We start from the raw sequence: 20,158 nt of genomic DNA, 5'->3' as shown, positions 1-20,158 counted from the left end.
GTGTAGCTAGAGAGAAATAACAGAGTGGCCACCGGGATTCAGCGGCAGCGTGTACTAGTGCGCCACCTGACAAAGTGGACATAAACTACGTCGTGAACTCGATAAAAAGCACGGTAAATGGTTCGATTCCGCGATATGGTTCATGTCCAAACTATTCAGCTAATTGTAAGAACCAAGTTGAGAACCGAACAGCTGAGTCAGACAAGGACCAAGGATCCATCGCTCTGGCTTTATCTCACCTTACCGATGCGTCTCGTGGACTCGTGCGGCCGCAGGCACGAGAATAAAACAATAATAGACCGATAAGTACCGGACGTCGTGTAACAAAGTTGCCACGCTTTCCCGAAAGATGTCGCGTCGTCTACATTTGACAACCGCTCGCAGTAAAATCGAATGCGTGTGCGGTAAGATTGAATTGTTCATAAATTTTTATATATTTTTTTTATCAACTCGAGATAGAATATAATATGGACGATGATTGCAACACAACCATCAAAGAAACGTTCCAGGAACCGCGGAAAAGATTTTGGCTGGTGAGTCTTGACGTTTTCTTCAACCTTTTGCGAGACGAGGTCTCGCAACTAATGTTGTAACTTGTAACCGAAATGTCGATGTCAATGTCATTAATGTCAGTGTGTTCGAACAAAAATCCCCTTTTCAATTTTCCAGGCTTTGCAATTGGATTTATATTAACGTCACGTTCGTTATATTTGTGTTTATTCGAACTTTCGTTGTTCAATTTCTATACTGACCGACAATAAAATTGTTTTTGTCGAAAATAATGTTTAAATATTCTTTATATGTATTATTTATGTAAATACGTGTTGTGTACTAATAGAGATCAAGAAAACGACCAAAGAGCGACGCGATGAGCATCAGCTCGATGGACATATCCATGGACTCTGACATGGGAAAGAAGAAGAAACGTCGTAGAATTACAGAGGTTGCTAGCAGTATATTTTCCTCGTCCATAGTAGGGAGTAAGCTGGGAAATACACTGCACAGATCTTTCACGGTTCAATCAAACACATCGGATTTGTCAATTATTGAGGATGAAGCGGATACTGGAACATTACGTAGAAAGTAATTGTCTGGTACTTCAATGTTTTGCTTTAAATAGTGAGTTTTGGTTTCTCAAAATATATATGCTTATTTCAGATTGAACAATGCTACTGAAAATTGTAACAACTTAACAATTAGGAGTTGGATGTTGGATGTTGCAAAGTCTCAAGGCAAGGAGCGCTTGAACAGTATATTAAGTCGAAGTGAAATTAAAAGACAGGAGGCTATTTATGAATTGTACTGTGGTGAAAATGTGCTGCTAAATGAGCTCTATATACTCAAAAATTGTTATTACGAACCAGTGCTGTCCACTGAAATTTTTACATCCGAAGAGCTATTCACCCTTTTTGGTGATGTTACAAATCTTATTGAGATACACAGTAATTTAAGAGATGAGTTGCTCAAACTCAGAGATAAATCTGGATTCACAAAGACTGTCGGTCCAACATTATTGAACTGGGTTAGTTTTTTTTTCTTTTATTAACGTTTTATAAATATATATTAAATTTCATTATTTTTACAGCTGTCGACATTGAAGAAACCATACCTGGAGAGATGTAGAACGTTAGTTTGGGCGAGACATTTACTGGACGAGAAGAGATTTAGCAATAAAAGATTCCAGTCATTTTTAAAAAAACGTTTAGAGTTACCACATTCTGTTGACTTATGGACTTATTTAGATGTGCCACGTTCAAGGATTGTCAAGTACCCATTATTGGTGAAGGAGATTTTAAAACATACTTCCACTAGTGATGCAGATCATTTGTTGCTGAAAGAAGCAAGTAATATCTTGTCCAATTTGCTAAAAGATATTGATTGCATTATGGGTGATGCCGAATGTAAGCTCGCTCAATCGAAAATAAACGCAAAGATCGAGAACGATCCTGAAAAATGCATCGTAAACGCCACAGAATTAATCATACAAGGCCAGCTTAAGGATACACGTGGAATAGTAAGTTCTATTTTATATTTTCTTTTAATGACATATTTTTTCTATCTAGTAAATTATAAATTTATCTCTAAATATGAATATTTTTTTGTAGAAATATTATTGCTTTCTTTTCGACACATGCTTCGCAATAACTCGCCCTACGCGGCGTGTCAACAAAAAGTACAATTTGCTCTTTCCGGTCGTATCCAAAGAACTAATATATGTACAAACAGACGACAAAAATAATACAGAAATTGGTTTTAAAATCCGAGAACATTCTTTCATAATGGAAGATGGACATAAAAAACGGCATTGGATTGATGCATTCAACAAATTGTACTCTAGAGTGAGTATTCCGGACAAAGTGTTCAACACTGACGACAAGGAGAACCTGTTGAATGACACAGAATTATCGGAATCGAATAATCGTGTTACACGAACATCAATATCCAGAAGAACTTCCACAAATAGTATAAACGAAAGTCATTTTTCCTTTTCTATAAGGAAAAGTTTGCTCAAGCAGAAACGTAACAGTATCGGCTATATATAATAAAAGATTATTTGCGAGCTTTTGTATCTTTGATAAGAAGCATACTCGTTCATGTATTATAAAAAAACGGTGAAACCTATTTCCAATTAGTACAAAGTTAGGGAAATAGAAACTATTCTTATTCATGTTCTAATTTTACTTTAAAAGATTCTAGCTTTTTAAGATTAAAGAAACTTTTAGTAAGTAGTTATTATACTTTTAGTAATAACTAAAACTATAATAACTATTTTTTGAAATATTATTGCTATACATTTCCTAACATGTACACATTCCCAATATGTGATGATATAAATTTAGATTTGATTTATAATTTTTGTACTTACATATAAAGGAGTTAACATATAATCTTTATCTTATACTAAAATAAATTAATATATATCATAGAGAATTTTTTTTATTCTAGTTTTCCAGAAATTTAATCTACGTTGATATTTTTCTTTCGATTTTTTTCTTTTGAATAATTAATTTCATTAAAAAAGAGCAACTTTAACACATGTGTGTAGACATACATGCTAGATAAAGCATAGCTTACATACATATATACAAACGTCATCGACTGAAAAATATACGAGATTAAGTCGGTTTTTCTACATTTATAATTATGCGTTCATTTTGTATTAGCACTTATTTCTAAATGATAAATGGAATTTATATACATATTTTGCAATAAATTCTAATAAAATCTAAAGTGTGTTTAATTCATGCATTATTGTACAAATGTTATACTTATTAAAATACTACGTTGTAAAAATAAAAAAAGATAAGTTTACGGTTTAGCGGGCTTCATCGAATTTCCATCGGGATAACGTTTCTTAAAGGCTTTAATGAGTTGTGGATCGATTAAATGAACACCGTCAACTTGATTGCCTAGAGTAATCCAGTTTGGTTGTACATTGTGTGGCCGACCGAACAATTCGATCTTTCTTGTGCCAGGACTCATACGCTCGATGATACCGTAAATCTCGTCGGGTTTGTGGCTAGTGGCGCGAACCTCGGCGACAATCACGTCGCTGTCTAATCCTCGATTGATACGAGGATTGCCCTTCATTCCAACCAGACAATGCTCCTTGCCATGGTTCAACCAATGACCTGTTCTACCGGTTCGTATTATTCTCTGCAGCTGATTAGTCTTTACCCAGATGATCTCATCAACTCTCTCATAGCCCCATAACTGCAGACATTCCCTTCCTAGTTCCATGGCTCTGCCAGTTACCCATAAGAATAAGAGTCCTTCATCCTGAAGCGCCGGAATTCCCAATTGTCTCATCTCGTCATCTGACATAGTGCCGTAAGGTAATTCCATATGAATATCCCAAGGCGGATCGGCCATAATTACAGCGAATTTGCCAAGAACTGTCATATCTAGGTAACGCAAGTCACATTGAATCCATTGTGGTGGATACAAAGTCAATTCGCTGCCTGCATTGCTGCTCGTACCACCATTGTTCTTGTTATCCAAGTTCAAGGTCTTGTTGGGTGTGCTATTGTTTAAACTATCAGAGTCATTGATTTCCTTCGGTTGAGCTGTGGGACCATCCACCTCATAGTGAACATATCTATACAAAATAAAAAAATGATAGAAAAACTTGGTTTTAAATTCTTTCTCTGTAAAAATAGAAATATTCAAAGAGATGCATTAACTAACTAATATATCTTGAATGTATCTTGTATATTGAATTTGATAGATCAAATTCAATGCTTCTTGGATTCTTACTTGCATGTGTCCATATGAAAGCAGGTATTTAGAAAACTACAATCGCCCAAGGATTCGTCTGTGTGGCTCTGTATAATCTTTTTAAAGTGCAGCTTCTTGCACTTCTCTGCGAATCCCGGACCGCCGTTTAATTTCACACAATCAACTCTTGTACCATGAGGACAGAACTCCATAACTTGAGCACCTCCCTGAGAACGGAATCGTTCAGCCAACGATTTCTCCTTGGAAGTCTGCTTCGACAACAGGTCCAAGATCTGTTCGCCGACCTTTTTGCTCTCCTTCTCTCTGATAGTCGGCATCGAGATCAAGGACATGATGTCTTCGGTATTTTTCTTTTCCATCTTCGCTTGCTTTTCCGCAGGTACATGATCGTTTGGCTCGGACGCGCATGTTTCTATGCTTTCGGGATTCTCCGTGTCGTCAGATTGGGATTGACACGACGAGTGGGACTCTGTTACAGATAATACAGTGTAGCCCAACACTCCATTCTCTGTGACTTCTTTGATCCTAAAAATATAAGACTTCATATTAAATATATAATATATATAATAAATCATATATATAATATATATAATAAATATATAATATATAATATTAAACATATAATTGTATAATAGGATTATATTGCATCGTAGAATATAATCTATATAGATTCTCACTAACTTGACTATATCTTGTGTAGCCAGTTTCTCAAGAAGCTTATGAATGTCAGAAGAAGATACATCAGCATTGAGGTTTTTACGTAGCTGATCTATCAAGTCTGCGGACGTGATCGGTAGATTAGGCAAGGATTCATGTAAGATGCAAAGCACATCTCTTTCATACTCGCTATGATCAGAGCGTGAAGATGCATTGGAATCTGCAAAAGAATTTGAACATTAAAATCGAACGAATTCTCTTTTATCGAATTCGGTAATGCAATTGGTAATTTGTAATGTAATTTCTCCATACCAGGACACGCCGATTCCGTTGTCAAAGTGGATGGAACTGGCGTCGAAGTGAGCGTATACAATTCATGCCGTTCGCGTTTCCTCTTCTGCAGCTTCTCGCGATAGCTGTTCCTCTTTATTTTGATCGCTTGTATCTCCTCAAATGCATCCGACATGATTCTCGTAGATTGTACACAAAATCATACTTTAAATACGCGGAAATGCAATTACAACTTCGTTGATCAGACGGAATTGAAGGTTAAACAAAGTAGGAGATTTAATTCTCCACTCTTCATATTCTATTGTTATGATAAATATTATTTTCACTTTACATAATATTATTTAGAATTTATTTGATTATTTTTTAATGTTTTACACATGTCAACATTTAGCTGTCACTCTATCACATGTGCACATATACATATATAAGAGTAATCTAGCTTTACTTGAACTTGCTTGATCTATGTAAAGCTAGGTTAAAGCACCGCGTGTATGTAATACATTACATCTACAATTTTTATCATATAATTGATTTTAAATGCTCGTATAAATTTATATTCAATAGAATCCAAAAGCAGAAATTTTATGCACACAATCTGATGTGGTATTTACATAAATCTATTAATCTAAGTTAATCTAAAGATGGCACACACAAAGTCATTCTTCTTGTCAGTTACTCAACGTATTTTTAGCAACTGGACAGCTTTGAAGGTGAGCTCGTACAATTTTTATAGTCTCGTGCATTTAATATTAATAAAAGCAAACATTTTTTGTACTAAAATTAATTTTAAATCAATTTTAATTACCACTTATTTTTATTCTCATTCATCAACTTTTAAACATACAGTTCTTTGATTTCAAAGAAATATAGTAGAAATAAGCAAATCCTTTTATGTATTTTAATAATAAAAAAATCTTATTAGAATATAAGTAGAAAATAAGATAATTCTATAATCTTATAATATAAAACTTTATCCATTCTTAGTTAGCGGTAGAACATGGCATAGCTTCAGTAGAGAAAGCAGTAGAATTTTGTCCTTATACAACGGAAGTACTATATATGAATGGTTTGTGACTTTTATTTCTTAAAACACAAGAGTGACGTTATTACATTTCATTATGCTTTATTATATAAATTATATTTCTTTGTGCCTTTTTATAGAGGGACTGACCAGTGATCAGATTGCTGCTGAATTAGAGGATTATATGGATGAACAACTTAACACGATACTGGAAGATAACAGCACTATACAAGTAGCAGAGGAATTATTAAGGTTTCATCGATATTGCATGGAGGGTAATGAATCTACAGCAAAAACGGAACTTGAGAAATTACCACCGTTACAGCCTTGGTTCACCTGTGAACGACCTGTTCGATCAACTCGTCCTTTGCCATCAAAAGAGGATAGTAGCTCAGATGATGATATGGATGTAGATAAAAATGAACAGGAAAACGATGGATGGACAGTAGTCACAAGTAGGCGAAGTAAATAATTTCCAATTTTGTATAAAACATATTTTTACTCTTAACGGTTCTTTTTTCTATATATATATTTATATATATGGAAAGACATGTAAAGGGTTAGAGAGAAAAAGAGAGATAAACGCATATATTATCACAACGTAATATGCGTTCATTCATTTTACAGTCATACAAATTCCAAAATTATAGAATTATCTATAAACTTATAGCTATAGAATTATCTATAAAAATATTTTACCTAAGCAGCCTTTTGAAGCATTGCTAAATGTCATTTAGCAAGCGCGTCTTTTATATCTAGCAAGAGAAAAATAAAAATTTATTTTTATTTTTAAAGAAAAGAAGTTTAATATACTTATATCTTAAATATATTATTACCTATCTCGTTGTGAGACAGACGGACGGTAAAATAGCCATTGTGATATTGTGCAGTCTGATTATTTTTCGGACTGCTTTGCTTTCTTTCGCCGGGTCCTGCTAAACTTAATATCACTGGTAGAAATAGCAATCCGTGAAACAAACCAAATAGCACTACTGATGTGAATAACTGGAACAATACAAAATTATAAAATTATCGTAATTATTTATTTTTTTGACAATTCTATTTTTAATAGAGAGTATTATGGTTCTATATACTATATACCCTAAAGAATGTCATAAAAACGTAAGCTTGGCTGAAACTTAGCAGAACAAACGCGAGGAATGTGCTTAGGCCACCGTTCAACACTGCTGGTCCGATAACATTAAGCGTTGTCAATGCTCGTTCTGTGAAATAAAAAATATTAAAGTAATATTAATAATAATATTAATAATATAAAGTTCTCACAATCTCATAATTTTCTCTATAAGGAATATCATAATAAAGAAATATCAATTTTATTCAAACAACGTTAAAAAGTAGAAATCTACTTGGCAATAATTTTTAATATAATCTCTAATTAACTTGAATAAATACTTATTTTAATTAATTAATTTGAATTAAGATATTGATAAATTTTATCAAATAAAAATACGTTTTCGTTCTCAATACATATCCATTCTCAATAAGATATTGAATATTAATGACCTTGTTTGCTACCACTCGAACGTATAAATTCCAGTCCGACATGTGCGGCGTAATCAACTGCCAATCCTGCGCAAAGCAGAATCATAATGGTCGACGAGATTTCGACGGTCAGTTCCCAAAAGTACATCGACCCCAGAAGATCGATGAGCGTGAATAACACGCAACACATTACCCAAAATGACGCCACTAAGTTTCGAAGAAGCACCAAGGTCACTATTCCTACCGCCACTATCTCCAGGATCAAGTTCCTGATTAATTCTTCACCGATAATCTGCAAATTAAATCAACGACATATTTGATTAATGAGATAAAATATTTTGCAAAATTTTATTTTTACCTTATTCGATGCCCATGTTACGTAATCTAACGAATAAATCGCGATATATTCATATCCCTGAGTAAAGTTTACGGATTTCACGGCGTCTCTAATTGATTGCATGGCCTGTATTTGATCGAAGGTCGTGCTTATGGGGATGTGTTGCACCGGAATCTTCGATGTCTGAAATTATCACGCAATTTTTCCCATGTACAAAAATGTCGTATTTGCAGGATATATAAAATACATAATATATATATAGTTCTTTTTTCCGTACTGTGATGTTATAGTCATTGAATGGCAATTTATCGAATTTCACATCTTGGATATATGCTTGGCCTTTTATCGTGAACAGGAGATATTCCGAGAGAGTATTGTAATATTCATCTTTATCAATATACTGTCCTGATAGAAGATAAAATATATTAATAGCACATTTAACAAGACATTTAACATTTAACAAGGCAAAATTCATAGCTTAATTTCTTCTCGCTTGATTATATTCGTTCTTATCTCATGTTACAATAGTTACTTTACATTTCATCGTTTCGCTGTACATCAATTAAATTACCTTTGTTCTTATTGTCCAACCATTTTTGGTACGCCACGAACCATGGATCGAGAGTGCGATTATTAACGTATGGATTTCGTTTGAGGTTGTCCACCAGCTGAAACAGCGCCTGACGATCGTTGTAATAGTCCACGCCCGTCAAATATATGTTGACGTGCTTCCCGTACTTGGGAAAGTGTTCCTTCAATTTATTGTGAAACAATATCGGATAAGATTCTTGATTCAAGTACGCCAGCGGATCAAAGTTCTGGCTCAATTGAAATATCGCCCACACATTAAGGCAGATCAAGGCAGCGGTGATTAATAGGATGATTATCTTCACGGACGTTCTCATCACGCAAGGTCCGACGTACTTCTCGAAAATGATCCGTTGAAAGTTTCGCTTACTGCATTCGTTCGGTCGCCAATTAGAACGCGGTCGGCAACAACAACCGTCCTTTTTTGCTGCCAATCGTCTCTCGTCATACACCAGACAGCTGACGAAAAATGTGATCTCGTAGATGTAAAGAAACAATATACCCATTGCGGCAAACATGCAGAAGGATTTCAAGAACGGCATCACCGTCGTCATGCCTATAGCGAAAGCTACCATGTTGGTGAACGATGTCACGGTGATGGACATACCTGCAAACGTGAACAAAAGTATCAACTGAATTGTATATAAGATATCCCATTTAAATTTTAATGATGAATTCTATTAGGGTTTTCGCGCACATAAGCCCGTGTAAATTTTATTTTTAGTCTCTACGTTTTCAAAGTTTTTGGACATATATTTTTAACATGTAATTCTATGTATTATATTTTTTTTGTTCTCTTTGACATCGAGTTTGCTAAATATTCCATCGCACCTGATATTTGAATAGACTTGGCGATACGGGTAGAAATGTCCAAAGACTTGTCTGTCTCCGACATAGTCTCGAGGCTCTGCATGATGACGAACATGTCATCAACGCCGATGCCGAGCAACAAAAACGGCAGAATTGGATGCACCGGTCCATACGAAAATCCCATATAGTAGCATATTCCATAGGCCGATAGGACAGCCTGACCGACCACAGAAATGCCCATGAGAGAAAGATATATTCGTTGTTGCATCGCGTTGCACCGGCCAATCATCACGATCACGTAGATCGTGATCAACGACATGCCGCAAAACAACACGGTCATGTTACTGTTGATCACCTGATGCAGCATGTCTTGATAGCTTCGTAACGTCATCGCGTAGATCTCCATGCCCGGTGGTAGGGTGCGATTCGAATGTAGTACCCTTTCGATGAACTCGGTCTCCCATTCTGGAGAGAGCGGATTTGTCTTCTTCAGTAACCAGTACATTAACGTTGCCTTCGCGCTCTTTACTGTCCCATTTGCATCATATTCAACATCCGCCAGTAATGGCGCGATATCGGACAGTATATCTTTGGTATTGCTGTATAAAGAAAATTAATACATGAAGAATATAAATAAAAAAACATATTACATTTTAACTGTAGCGGATGTCATCGAAATAAAATTTTTAGAAAATGTATACTTGAATCGATATTAAAAGAGTAATAAACTGTAATATAAAATGCTACAATAAATTAGATTAAATTTGATTTTAATATATTATGAATGATTCAATTAATTTTGTTGTGTAAACTTTTAGCAACTCACTTATTTTGTAAAGGCTCGGTAACGTCATTCAGTATGTCTGCTTTCGTTAATATATCAATTTTCTTCTTATTGGGCTTCTGCCATAACTTTAGGAGCGATTTATGGATACAGGGTTCTTTATTCATTGTATCATTTATAATAGACAGATATTCTTCGGGAAACTCGGATTTATCCATAGTGTCCCATTTATCGTCTTCTTGGAACCATGTAAAGTACCTATAATATAACGCAAATGATTCGGTAAAATCCGAAATAATCTTTATGCTTCTACATATGTAAAAAAAAAAAAAAAATACTTACCCGGCACACACATCTTCCCAAGTGTTATTCTTTATGATTATGCTTCTCACATCTCTCTCGATATCTCGAATCTACAATTAAATAATTAATTATTGAAATATAATCGGAAATACATACTTTGCAATGTGCTTTTATCAAGAGTGTTAAAAATGTATACTTAAATAAATATTTAAAAAATGCATATACATGGAAGGTGAGGGGTCATGGGATCAATGTTATAAAAAATTATTTTGATGTAATATATATAGCTAATCTTATTTCAACAAATATGTACATATATATATATATATATGCAAAGAGACGATGCTTTGATGGCAAATGAAATGCTGATCGATTTTTAAACATGTTAAAAGCATAATAAAGATTGTGCTTTGCTGCAGACATCGTAAACAAAAATGAGGATAATTGATTTAATTATCACGGAGAGAGAATTGTGCATTAATGTGGAAAAGAACCTTCGTTGATACTCGTATAATTCATGATCGCCTATGTACCGATCGCAGCACTTCGGGATCCAGCACGTTGGGGGCAACGACGATGATACTTTCATGCCTGAGATCGTCGCGAAAGTGCTCCTTTACCCAGCTGGCATCCTCGCGAATTATAGAATCCATCGGTACGTAGAGCTCAAGCTCGTCGATCTCCTCCTTCCAGAGTAACAGTCCCAAGCCACAAACAATGTTTAGGCAAAGGGACATGATTAGCCAAAGCCATGGTTTCGTAGCTATACTAAATCCGATCCTGAAGAAGATACACGAAAACAAAGATAACATAAAATTAGAAGATTAAATAAAAAGTAATATAAACCAATATTAAATATAAAAATTATAATTAAGAGAGAATAATTAAATAAATGAAAATTAACTCGATAAAGCGTCGACTTTATCGTCATATTCGTCAGTATGATCATTATTAAAATTGAATGCAACGCCAGCGAATATCTCTCAGATATCTTACTTTAAATCTTGTAAATGTAATCCGTGATCATATGCGCGATCGTGAGACAATAGTAATCGATAAGCTGAGGTCGAGGGCAATGATCTCCAAATCAAATAAGGCAGAAACAAAAATACAAATGTCCCATTGTCAGAATTGATCTTATATATGTTAGCTCGCATGTGCAATTCAATTACCGATGTTAATGTATTGTTAATTCTGCTAAAATACAACGTGCACATTACATGTGTGTCGTTTAATAGATTTTTCTTGAATATTTATAAAAAGAGTTTATATTTTTATAAAAATATATACATATTTATAATAAAAAATTTTCATTAAATTATGTAAAATTTATTACATGTATAGATGTATTGATAGATAATTTATATAGCTGTATTTCCATTAATTTCAAAAAAATATTTCAAGCCTTTTAATGGATTTTATAAGAGTTTTAAATCTGTTTCCAATTATACGGCTAATTATTAATTAGATGTATTCAAGAAAATTCAGGGCCGCAAACAGATTTTCTTGAGATGAGACTTGACTTCTTTCTGACCAAGTCAGTTATCATCCAAGCCACTTAAGCTATTAATTAATCGCTAAACAGAGAGAAGATATGCACTTTTGCACGAGAGAGTCGATAGGGTTCTTAAGATTGTTTTGTCTTGTTTTATAAATGAGGCCTTTGATGTTCTTGGACACGCAACATCATAAATAAGAACTTTGGACAAGAAGATCTCGAAGAGTTACGTAATGTGACATACGTTAAAAATTACAGTAATCCTGAGATGGCGTAGTATAAAAATATAAATATAAAGAAGATGAGATACAATGACGAAGTAAAATTAAAATATAAAAAGAACTTGATAATAAATCTTTATGTCAGATTAATAAAAAGTAGAATCACATATTGACAGTTGTTAAAAATAATAATGATGCACCTATAGCACATCTTTATATATACATTAATCTGATATATATATATATATATATATATATATATATATATATATAAACATTTATTTACAAATTAGAAAAAAACAAATCTATGTAGAAACTAATAAATCTTAAAATTTCATAAAATAATATTGTTTAAAAATATTTTTGTATGTGTATAAATTTTTAATGTTCTTTGTATTCTTAATTATTATCATTCTGCTCATTCAATTACATTTCTGTTATCAAATTTGAAATTTTTTAATCGTGCATAAAACTTTTATATTTGCATAATTTTAGTAGGTCTCGAAAAGTTAAATTCTGAAGAAATATAATTAAAAAAATTTTTTACAAAATTATTTGCTTAACGGAACTCTTCCGTGAAATTTGTTTGATTGGCAATGAAGAATATGAATAATCAAGTACAGCAATCTCACTGTGACGTTGCGAAAATTGGCTGAAACCAGCTTACTAACCCAGTAACAGTTAATGTACGTGACGATGTCATCTATTTCTTCCGTTTGGAACTGATTATCTCAATGACTCGAGAAAGACTTGTAATGTTATAATGCGAAAAGCATTCGAATCTTTGATAGTCGCACATAATCATAATATATTAGACATAATTTGATTTTCAATTTGAAATAATTTTTCTGATTGCTTTTTAAATATAATATAATATATTCAGATAATAATGATAGAGAGAAAGAGAAAATTATATAAAATTAATTGTAAGATATATTATGCAATATTGTGATATATGTATATGATATATGTCATAATATAATCCCAAGTAGCAGACTGACGTCATTCAACGTCAAAATGACGTCATGACATCAGTCTGCTACGTGGGATGAACCTATATAATAATAATTAAACTTGTTAATATGAATTGCGAATAAATATATAATTATATATATGAATAATATATATATATATATATATATATATATATATATGATTTAGTTATGTAAAATTAAAAAAATTTTTGATAAAATATAATATAATTAAACTTAAATATGCATAATAACTATATAATCATATAATTATATAACTACATAATTATTATATATAATTATATAAAAATAATCCCCAACAAACATCAAGTAACAATTATATAACTATGTAAATTATATGATAATTAGTTGGTGTTTGCTGGGATATATGATTTAGTTACGCAAGATTATAAAAATCTCTCGAGCTAATGTTTTGATGAACTTGAAATCAATTAATTTTATTCTTCGTCTTTCAGATTTTCTTCGTATTGCAGATTGATAATGATAAGAATTCGGCATCGTACCTGACCATCTTAAAAATCGATAACACAGCAGGTGCATCGATGTCGATATTTATCAGAATATTCACATTATTTATCTTTGATAATAGCATTTTTATCATTAATAATGATCAAAAATACATAAAATACTTGATTTCTTCCTCCTCAAATTAAGGCAATTTAATGGTATTTTAATATTAATTAATTATGCTTAACTATACGTAAACTATTTACCGTTCCTTCTAATAATTACTTTACTATTGCATATATATAATGTACAACGTTGCAATTTATCGCGGTAATCGTATACGTAATGTATCATTAGACAAAAGCATGTTCAGAGTACATCGTTGCTTCTCGTAGCAATAATGATATATGATATATAGTTGGCAAAAAATTTATCAATCATATGTTGTATCGTGCATATACGTAATTCATATAGTATTGCATCGCATTGTAAAGTATAAAATAAACAAAGAATTAAAGAAACCTTCGTGGAGCAAAAGTGAAACCATTAATCTTATCAAGGTTCGATCTTTTGATTCTCCTCGAAGGTCCCTTTAATTTAATGCAAATCTCGTCTATCTCATGACACTGTTTCCCTCCGTTATTTATTATAAATAAAAAAAGACGATATATCTTCGGAAAGAAATTCACTCATTATGCAAATTAGTGTTTGCATATACTTTGACCGAATTATTGCTGCATTAATTTTAAAAAAATACGCTATAAAAATATAACAATATTTTCAGCATACATAAATCATGCAAACAGAATTAAATAAACAGACAGATAACTATTTCGTAGAGAATAAAATTTAAAAGACTACAAAAACATTTTTCTTTCTTTCTGTGCGTATTGTATAAATAAAAGTATAATATATACAAGAGATTGTTTTATCTGGATGACTTATCTGACTCGCGAGCTATTTATTCATGAACCTGATCCTCTACTGATCTGAAGAGTTGATTTCTTTAGTAAAGTTTCCAATTTTCAAAACATTATGGATCTTTTTTCTTCTAAATAAATTTAAAATTATTACACAAATGTTGTGTTAACGTAAAGCTTTAATTGAAATTAAATGTATAAAAAAATTCTATTCTCTCTTTCTTTCTCTTCTTTGATTATATATCTATATTTTATTTTTACTTTCTATTCTCACTGTTCATTTTTACTCTGAACGAAAGAGGAGGAGAATCTTGAACATATATTTCTTTCATTCCAAGTTCATTCCAGATAACGAGCAGTTCACGGCGCACTGGTGCATTCAACCGAGAATTCGTTTGAAGTCTGCTCTTGTTTTATGTATCACATTCTCCGGACTCTCGAAACAGAATAAATCAGGTATCACGAAGATAAAAATACACGCTCGCAATCAGACATCGAAGAAGAGAAACAAAATAAAAGACACGTCAAGATCATGAGAGCGATCGAACAGAACAGAGCTTCCTGAACTGAACGTTTCGTAACAACCGTGTTTCTATGGCTATGAACAGTAGCCAGAAATCGAGCGATGGGGTGCGGGAATCCCATACATATATACCTATATATATTACTCCCTTTTGCGCGCGCGCGCGCTATTGCAGGCATCCGGGGCGGTGCGGTGGCTGAAAAAGGGGGACACGACGTACGTCCGCCGCGTATTTCCGCACACACACTCACCGGTAAAATATCCGGTCGGCGTTAAAGTGAAAGTCGAGCAGCAACTCCTTGAAGCGGTTCCACGTGACGATGGATGACGTCCCACTCCGTTCGTCGTCGGCTATAGCTGCTGCTGCTGTCATCGGCCGATGATGAGCATCGTCGCCGCGCGCCTCCATTTCGGCGATGCTCGCTGCCGCGTCCAATTGTTGACTGGCGCTCCGGCGGTCGCTCTTTGTGTTGCCGACTGTGACTGACTGACTAACTCACTCCCGAGCGAGCTGGTGCCACTCACAGTAGCGCCGAATCCATCGGAGTCGGGATATGCCGTCCACGTGCATCACACAGGTACATCGATGAGCATCGTGACAGCGATATCTCCGCCGGCGTGCTGTGACTGTGACTAACGATGTACCTGTTCGCTGATATCTTTTATTTACATATATATATATTATTTTAAATTTATCACTTGTAATATATATATGTATATGACAATCCTAGCGAAATACTCTGCTTCGATTATCCAAAAGTTGTGTAATGCAATCTTGCCGTGTCCGTCCACACTGCTATAATTATTGCAGCAATATACATTCTTTGCTGACTCTCGGAATCTATATCGATCTCTATAGGGAAGGAGGTTTACGTAATTGCTGAGAGAGACGTCCGATCTCTGAACGATCTCTCGTTTTTTCAGTCGTCGGGTCATGAATGTATATTTAAACATAGGTTCTGAAACAGACAAAAGATTTTGATTCAGTTCCAGTGACAAACATCGTGGGGTTTACTTCGTGGTTACCATCATTTGTATACAAAAGCATACGTACACATGCATCGCATCGTTGCACATGATCAAGCACAAACTCTAATACATACAAATGCATATCATATATGTATATATGCAACTATGCCCTCACTCAACAGCTGTCAGACTCTAAAACTGATGTCTAGTTCTCTCTATTGTCATTATCGCTAATAGCTGTTTCACACATCCGCACAGTGGTTCATTTCATGCGTAAGCGTAATAAGATCTGAATTTTGTGCTTCATACGTTGATTGATCGAGGAACATTATTTACGAGATCTATAACAAAAATTGTATGTATTAATTATTAAATAAAACGTAATAAATTTTTGTATTGATTTCTTACTCTATAATATTTTTTTATAATTTTTAAGATACATCTATATTGCTATAAAAACGATGCTGAACGTCTCTGCCGAAAATCTCAGTAAAATTGTATAATGAACAATGTGTAATAGTATATGTTCGATATAAATGCAAACCGAATAAATTTAAATACATGTGTACCGAATGTTGTTGTTTCTGAATATACAGATATAATTAGAGAAGATCTCTAAGTACACGTGCACTGAATGAAAGTGAGCAGAGGAGTGAGTATGTTAATCAGAATCTTGGCACGAGGAAGCACATGCAAAACAAAATACAAATTCTTATTGTTCTAAGAATATATAATACAATAAAGCAAATATTTACTATATACGATGATTTTTTCTCAGTAGAAAATAGAAAATATATATAACAATTGGAGCAAACGAATTAAATATTTTTGGCCTCAATTAAAAACAAAATTTAATTAAGAATTACAAAATTTCGCTTTTTTGCATTTCAATAAAATATTCCTGTTTCAATTAAATTTTGAAAAAAATTTAATTTTTTTATTTTCCAAATTTTTTACTGATACATTTAAACGATTTCCTATACATTATTCGGAATATATCAAAATGATGAAATTATGAACCCGCTCGTTAAGTCGTTTTCGCTGGCTCGTTTTGAATTACTTCGAAAAGATTTTTCTTCTGGCATAGAAAATGTGTCTCCTAATATTTCATTGAAAGCAATATTTAACCTAAATTTAATATCAAAACAAGATAGCGCACCATATCTCATTGAGTGCGTATGCACCGAAAATAAGGTCAAATGTTATCTTCTACGCGAATTGTTTACGATATGCACAAAAAACATTTTTTTAATCAAATTTTTTTATCTAATTTCTTATGAAAACATGTTCTGTAATTAGGTAATCTAAATATAATTAGGTAGATTTAAATAAATAGTTAAATAAAAATAGTTATAAAAAAAAATAAATAGTTATATAAACCTTCATATAAGCTCATATCTGCATAAATAAAGACGCAATATCGAATAAATCAGATTTTACGGAAACAAAAAAAACATTTAATTTAAATAAAAATTTTCGTATCATGCAATTATTTAGCACAAAAATATTTTTTTAATTAAATTTTTTTATCTAATTTTTTGTGAAAACATATATGTTCTGTAATTAGGTAATTTAAATATAATTAGATAAATTTATATAAATAATTATATATATAAACCTTCATATAAGCTCATACATGCATAAACAAAGACGCAATATCGAATAAATCAGATTTTACGGAAACAAAAAAAAAACACATTTATAATTTAAATAAAAATTTTTGTATCATGCAATTATTTAAAATTTAAATCATTCACGTGTAGGATATTTACAGATTCTACATAAAAATTGTTGCTACGCATATACATATGCGTTTATGATATTATACGTATAGCGGTTTAGAAATATATTTGAAAGAAATATCCTCTTTAAACGGATAAATCATATTAAGCATAAAAACGAAACGTAAACGTCAGATCTATTTTAGTTATATTTTCCTTGTCTATAAAAAATCTGAACGTACATATATCAAGGTAGCTAAAATGAGCCAACGAAAGCAGCTGAAATGAGCGAATCTATCTGTATATATAATATATATATAGCGACTTGATTGATTCAACCGCCCGAAATAATCGCCAGCGGGAAAAGTTCGCGACCCTGTCTCCGTCCTCTTCGTTAGCGATATAATAGTACATCGGAAGCCGTACATGATGTTGTATGTGTACATACATGTTGCATAACAGCCGATGCACTCGCGAACAGCTGCTCGCGTGCGAATGTACCGGCGAGGCCGCATTAATCATCTGTGATACTCCCGCACACCAAGATTTCCTTCGTGAAGGATGGAAACATACCTCTCTTCCTCTCACGCTTTCTTTTTCCGTAGACGGATTTACGAGGTATACCTTTATATGCAGCCAGATCTAATCCTTTAAAACTTATAATTACCAATCTTGAAAGATTTTTCTCTTTTTTCTAAAAATCTTGCTTATAATTATTTTATTCTCTTTCTCTCTCTTCGAACGGGATAATCTCGTTCCAATTCAGAACCTAGAATTTATAATTTAAACTCGTTACTTCTCAGTTTGAATTTTTTGCAGTAGATATAATACTTTAAAGTTTAATTACCAATGGAAAGATTTCTCTCTTCTTTTTATCTTGCTTATAATTAATTGTTTTCTCTTTCTCTTTCTTTGGACGGAAGAATCTGATCCTAATTCAGAACCTAAAATTTAATTTAAATTCGTTATTTCTCAGTTTGAATTTATTGCAGCAGATATAATTGTTTAAAGCTTATATAATAATTATCAATCTCAATCGAAAAATTTCTCTCTTTTATCTTGTTGTATAATTAATTTTATTTTCTTTCTCTCTTTTCAGATGGGAGAATTTGATCCTAATTCAGAACCTAGAATTTAATCATTTAAATTTGTTACTTCTCAGTCTAAATTTATAAATATTTATTCGCCGTCGTATAGTTTAATTATAATAAGATTCAATTTAACGATGAATAGTGTGTAATTAGGATTAATTGTACTTAATGATATGATTATAAATAAACGGCAGAAAATGTATGAAGTAACACACACATGGATAACTCTATTATTATGTTGTTGCACATCTGCGATAAAAACACAGTCGCTTGTACCTGATGGATGTAAATAAATATTTATAAAGATGTGAAGCATTACAGATGAACATGGATGAATATGCGAGGTCATGATACTGAAGTTCGAGGTCTCTCACTCTCTTTCTCTATCTCTCATCAATATATAGATAATATTATCTAAGAGGAAAATTTTTAACACGTCACCGCTTCATACAAATCTGCAGCATTTATCGAATTAATTACAAGTGTCGAAAGATTACGGAGTAATAACAAAGGCGATATATTCATCCGAAAGATTGAATTCAGGGTCAAATGTAACTATATATTCGGCATTAAATGCGAGGTTAAATGCACAGTTGATTAGAATAAATTTTACAGTTTGACTCTCGCCTGTTGTTGAAACATGAAGACGAATTACCTTATTTTCTTTTTTTAGTAAAAACGATGAGTTAATTCGCTCACACAGAACCGGACGATCAAATTTTCAGCCAAATGCAACATTAATGTTCCATACGCATCCATTACGGTCTCGGTACTCGTTATGGTTAAAGCATGTCTTTCCGTAGTGAAGTTAAGTGCATTTGAGTGCGCACTCTAGTCATAGACTCATAGTAAATATAGACTAACGTACCCCACTTTAATTCTAAGCGGCGCGTGTCAGTGTGTACCATAATTAGAAAACATTCTCACGAATGTATACTTATTCCTTTACATTCACGATCACTTTTCTTCTCCGAGAGGCGATACACCATTTATTTTATTCCTTATTATATATATATATATATATATATATATATATATATATATATATTTTTTTTTTTATTATTCATATTATATAATCATTATATATATGTGTACATATTAATATACATATATATATATAAATTTATTTATTATTTATATTATATATATATATATGTAATAAAATATATATTATATTAATATAATAAATATTTATACTAAATAAAATTAATTAATTATTTATATTATATAAAATATATATTTC

The 20,158-nt window shown here is 32.5% G+C and overlaps 4 protein-coding genes and 2 long non-coding RNA genes across 8 annotated transcripts; 4 read left to right on the top strand and 2 right to left on the bottom strand.

The window, feature by feature from the left end:
* The first annotated feature begins 334 nt into the window (after positions 1 to 334).
* On the top strand, positions 335 to 3,231 carry LOC114929322 (rho guanine nucleotide exchange factor 3). The gene is made up of 5 exons (XM_029300853.2): positions 335 to 533; positions 839 to 1,083; positions 1,159 to 1,522; positions 1,586 to 2,014; positions 2,106 to 3,231. The coding sequence occupies exons 1-5, from the start codon at positions 468 to 470 to the stop codon at positions 2,541 to 2,543; spliced, it is 1,542 nt and encodes a 513-aa protein (XP_029156686.2). The 5' UTR covers positions 335 to 467; the 3' UTR covers positions 2,544 to 3,231.
* Mettl3 (methyltransferase like 3) lies at positions 2,266 to 5,883 on the bottom strand. Its single transcript, XM_029300854.2, has 4 exons — positions 5,209 to 5,883; positions 4,921 to 5,116; positions 4,258 to 4,764; positions 2,266 to 4,099 (listed from the first exon to the last, which is right to left on the bottom strand). Exons 1-4 carry the CDS (start codon positions 5,360 to 5,362, stop codon positions 3,310 to 3,312), a joined length of 1,647 nt encoding a protein of 548 aa, XP_029156687.1. The 5' UTR covers positions 5,363 to 5,883; the 3' UTR covers positions 2,266 to 3,309.
* On the top strand, positions 5,260 to 6,813 carry LOC114929324 (pre-rRNA-processing protein TSR2 homolog). 3 transcript variants are annotated; one of them, XM_029300856.2, is made up of 4 exons: positions 5,260 to 5,444; positions 5,752 to 5,897; positions 6,172 to 6,253; positions 6,349 to 6,813. In XM_029300856.2, the coding sequence occupies exons 2-4, from the start codon at positions 5,829 to 5,831 to the stop codon at positions 6,678 to 6,680; spliced, it is 483 nt and encodes a 160-aa protein (XP_029156689.1). In that variant the 5' UTR covers positions 5,260 to 5,444; positions 5,752 to 5,828; the 3' UTR covers positions 6,681 to 6,813. The 3 variants fall into 3 exon arrangements, with proteins under 3 accessions (XP_029156689.1, XP_029156690.1, XP_029156688.1); XM_029300857.2 differs by lacking the exon at positions 5,260 to 5,444 and adding an exon at positions 5,598 to 5,676; XM_029300855.2 differs by lacking the exon at positions 5,260 to 5,444 and having other exon boundaries at positions 5,600 to 5,897.
* Positions 6,246 to 19,894, bottom strand: LOC114929321 (patched domain-containing protein 3). The gene is given in 17 exon segments (XM_085480248.1): positions 6,246 to 6,965; positions 6,967 to 7,032; positions 7,034 to 7,213; positions 7,310 to 7,431; positions 7,733 to 8,003; positions 8,070 to 8,231; positions 8,326 to 8,453; positions 8,620 to 9,243; positions 9,468 to 10,045; positions 10,273 to 10,488; positions 10,573 to 10,643; positions 11,067 to 11,313; positions 15,386 to 16,093; positions 16,189 to 16,444; positions 18,398 to 18,593; positions 18,672 to 18,768; positions 19,571 to 19,894. Coding segments are annotated over 13 exon segments (2,847 nt in total). The 5' UTR covers positions 15,544 to 16,093; positions 16,189 to 16,444; positions 18,398 to 18,593; positions 18,672 to 18,768; positions 19,571 to 19,894; the 3' UTR covers positions 6,246 to 6,941.
* LOC114929326 (uncharacterized) lies at positions 14,763 to 16,862 on the top strand. The gene is made up of 2 exons (XR_003819237.2): positions 14,763 to 16,458; positions 16,540 to 16,862. It is a non-coding gene; the product is annotated as an uncharacterized LOC114929326 (long non-coding RNA).
* On the top strand, positions 18,177 to 19,131 carry LOC114929325 (uncharacterized). Its single transcript, XR_003819236.1, has 2 exons — positions 18,177 to 18,442; positions 18,924 to 19,131. It is a non-coding gene; the product is annotated as an uncharacterized LOC114929325 (long non-coding RNA).
* Positions 19,895 to 20,158: the final 264 nt, after the last annotated feature.

The sequence above is a fragment of the Nylanderia fulva genome, unplaced genomic scaffold, assembly GCF_048542155.1.
Source record: "Nylanderia fulva isolate GAGA-0341 unplaced genomic scaffold, ASM4854215v1 Scaffold14, whole genome shotgun sequence".
Taxonomy (NCBI): Eukaryota; Metazoa; Arthropoda; class Insecta; order Hymenoptera; family Formicidae; genus Nylanderia; species Nylanderia fulva.
Note: the sequence above shows the minus strand (reverse complement) of the source record. Positions and strands in the feature narration are given on the sequence as shown.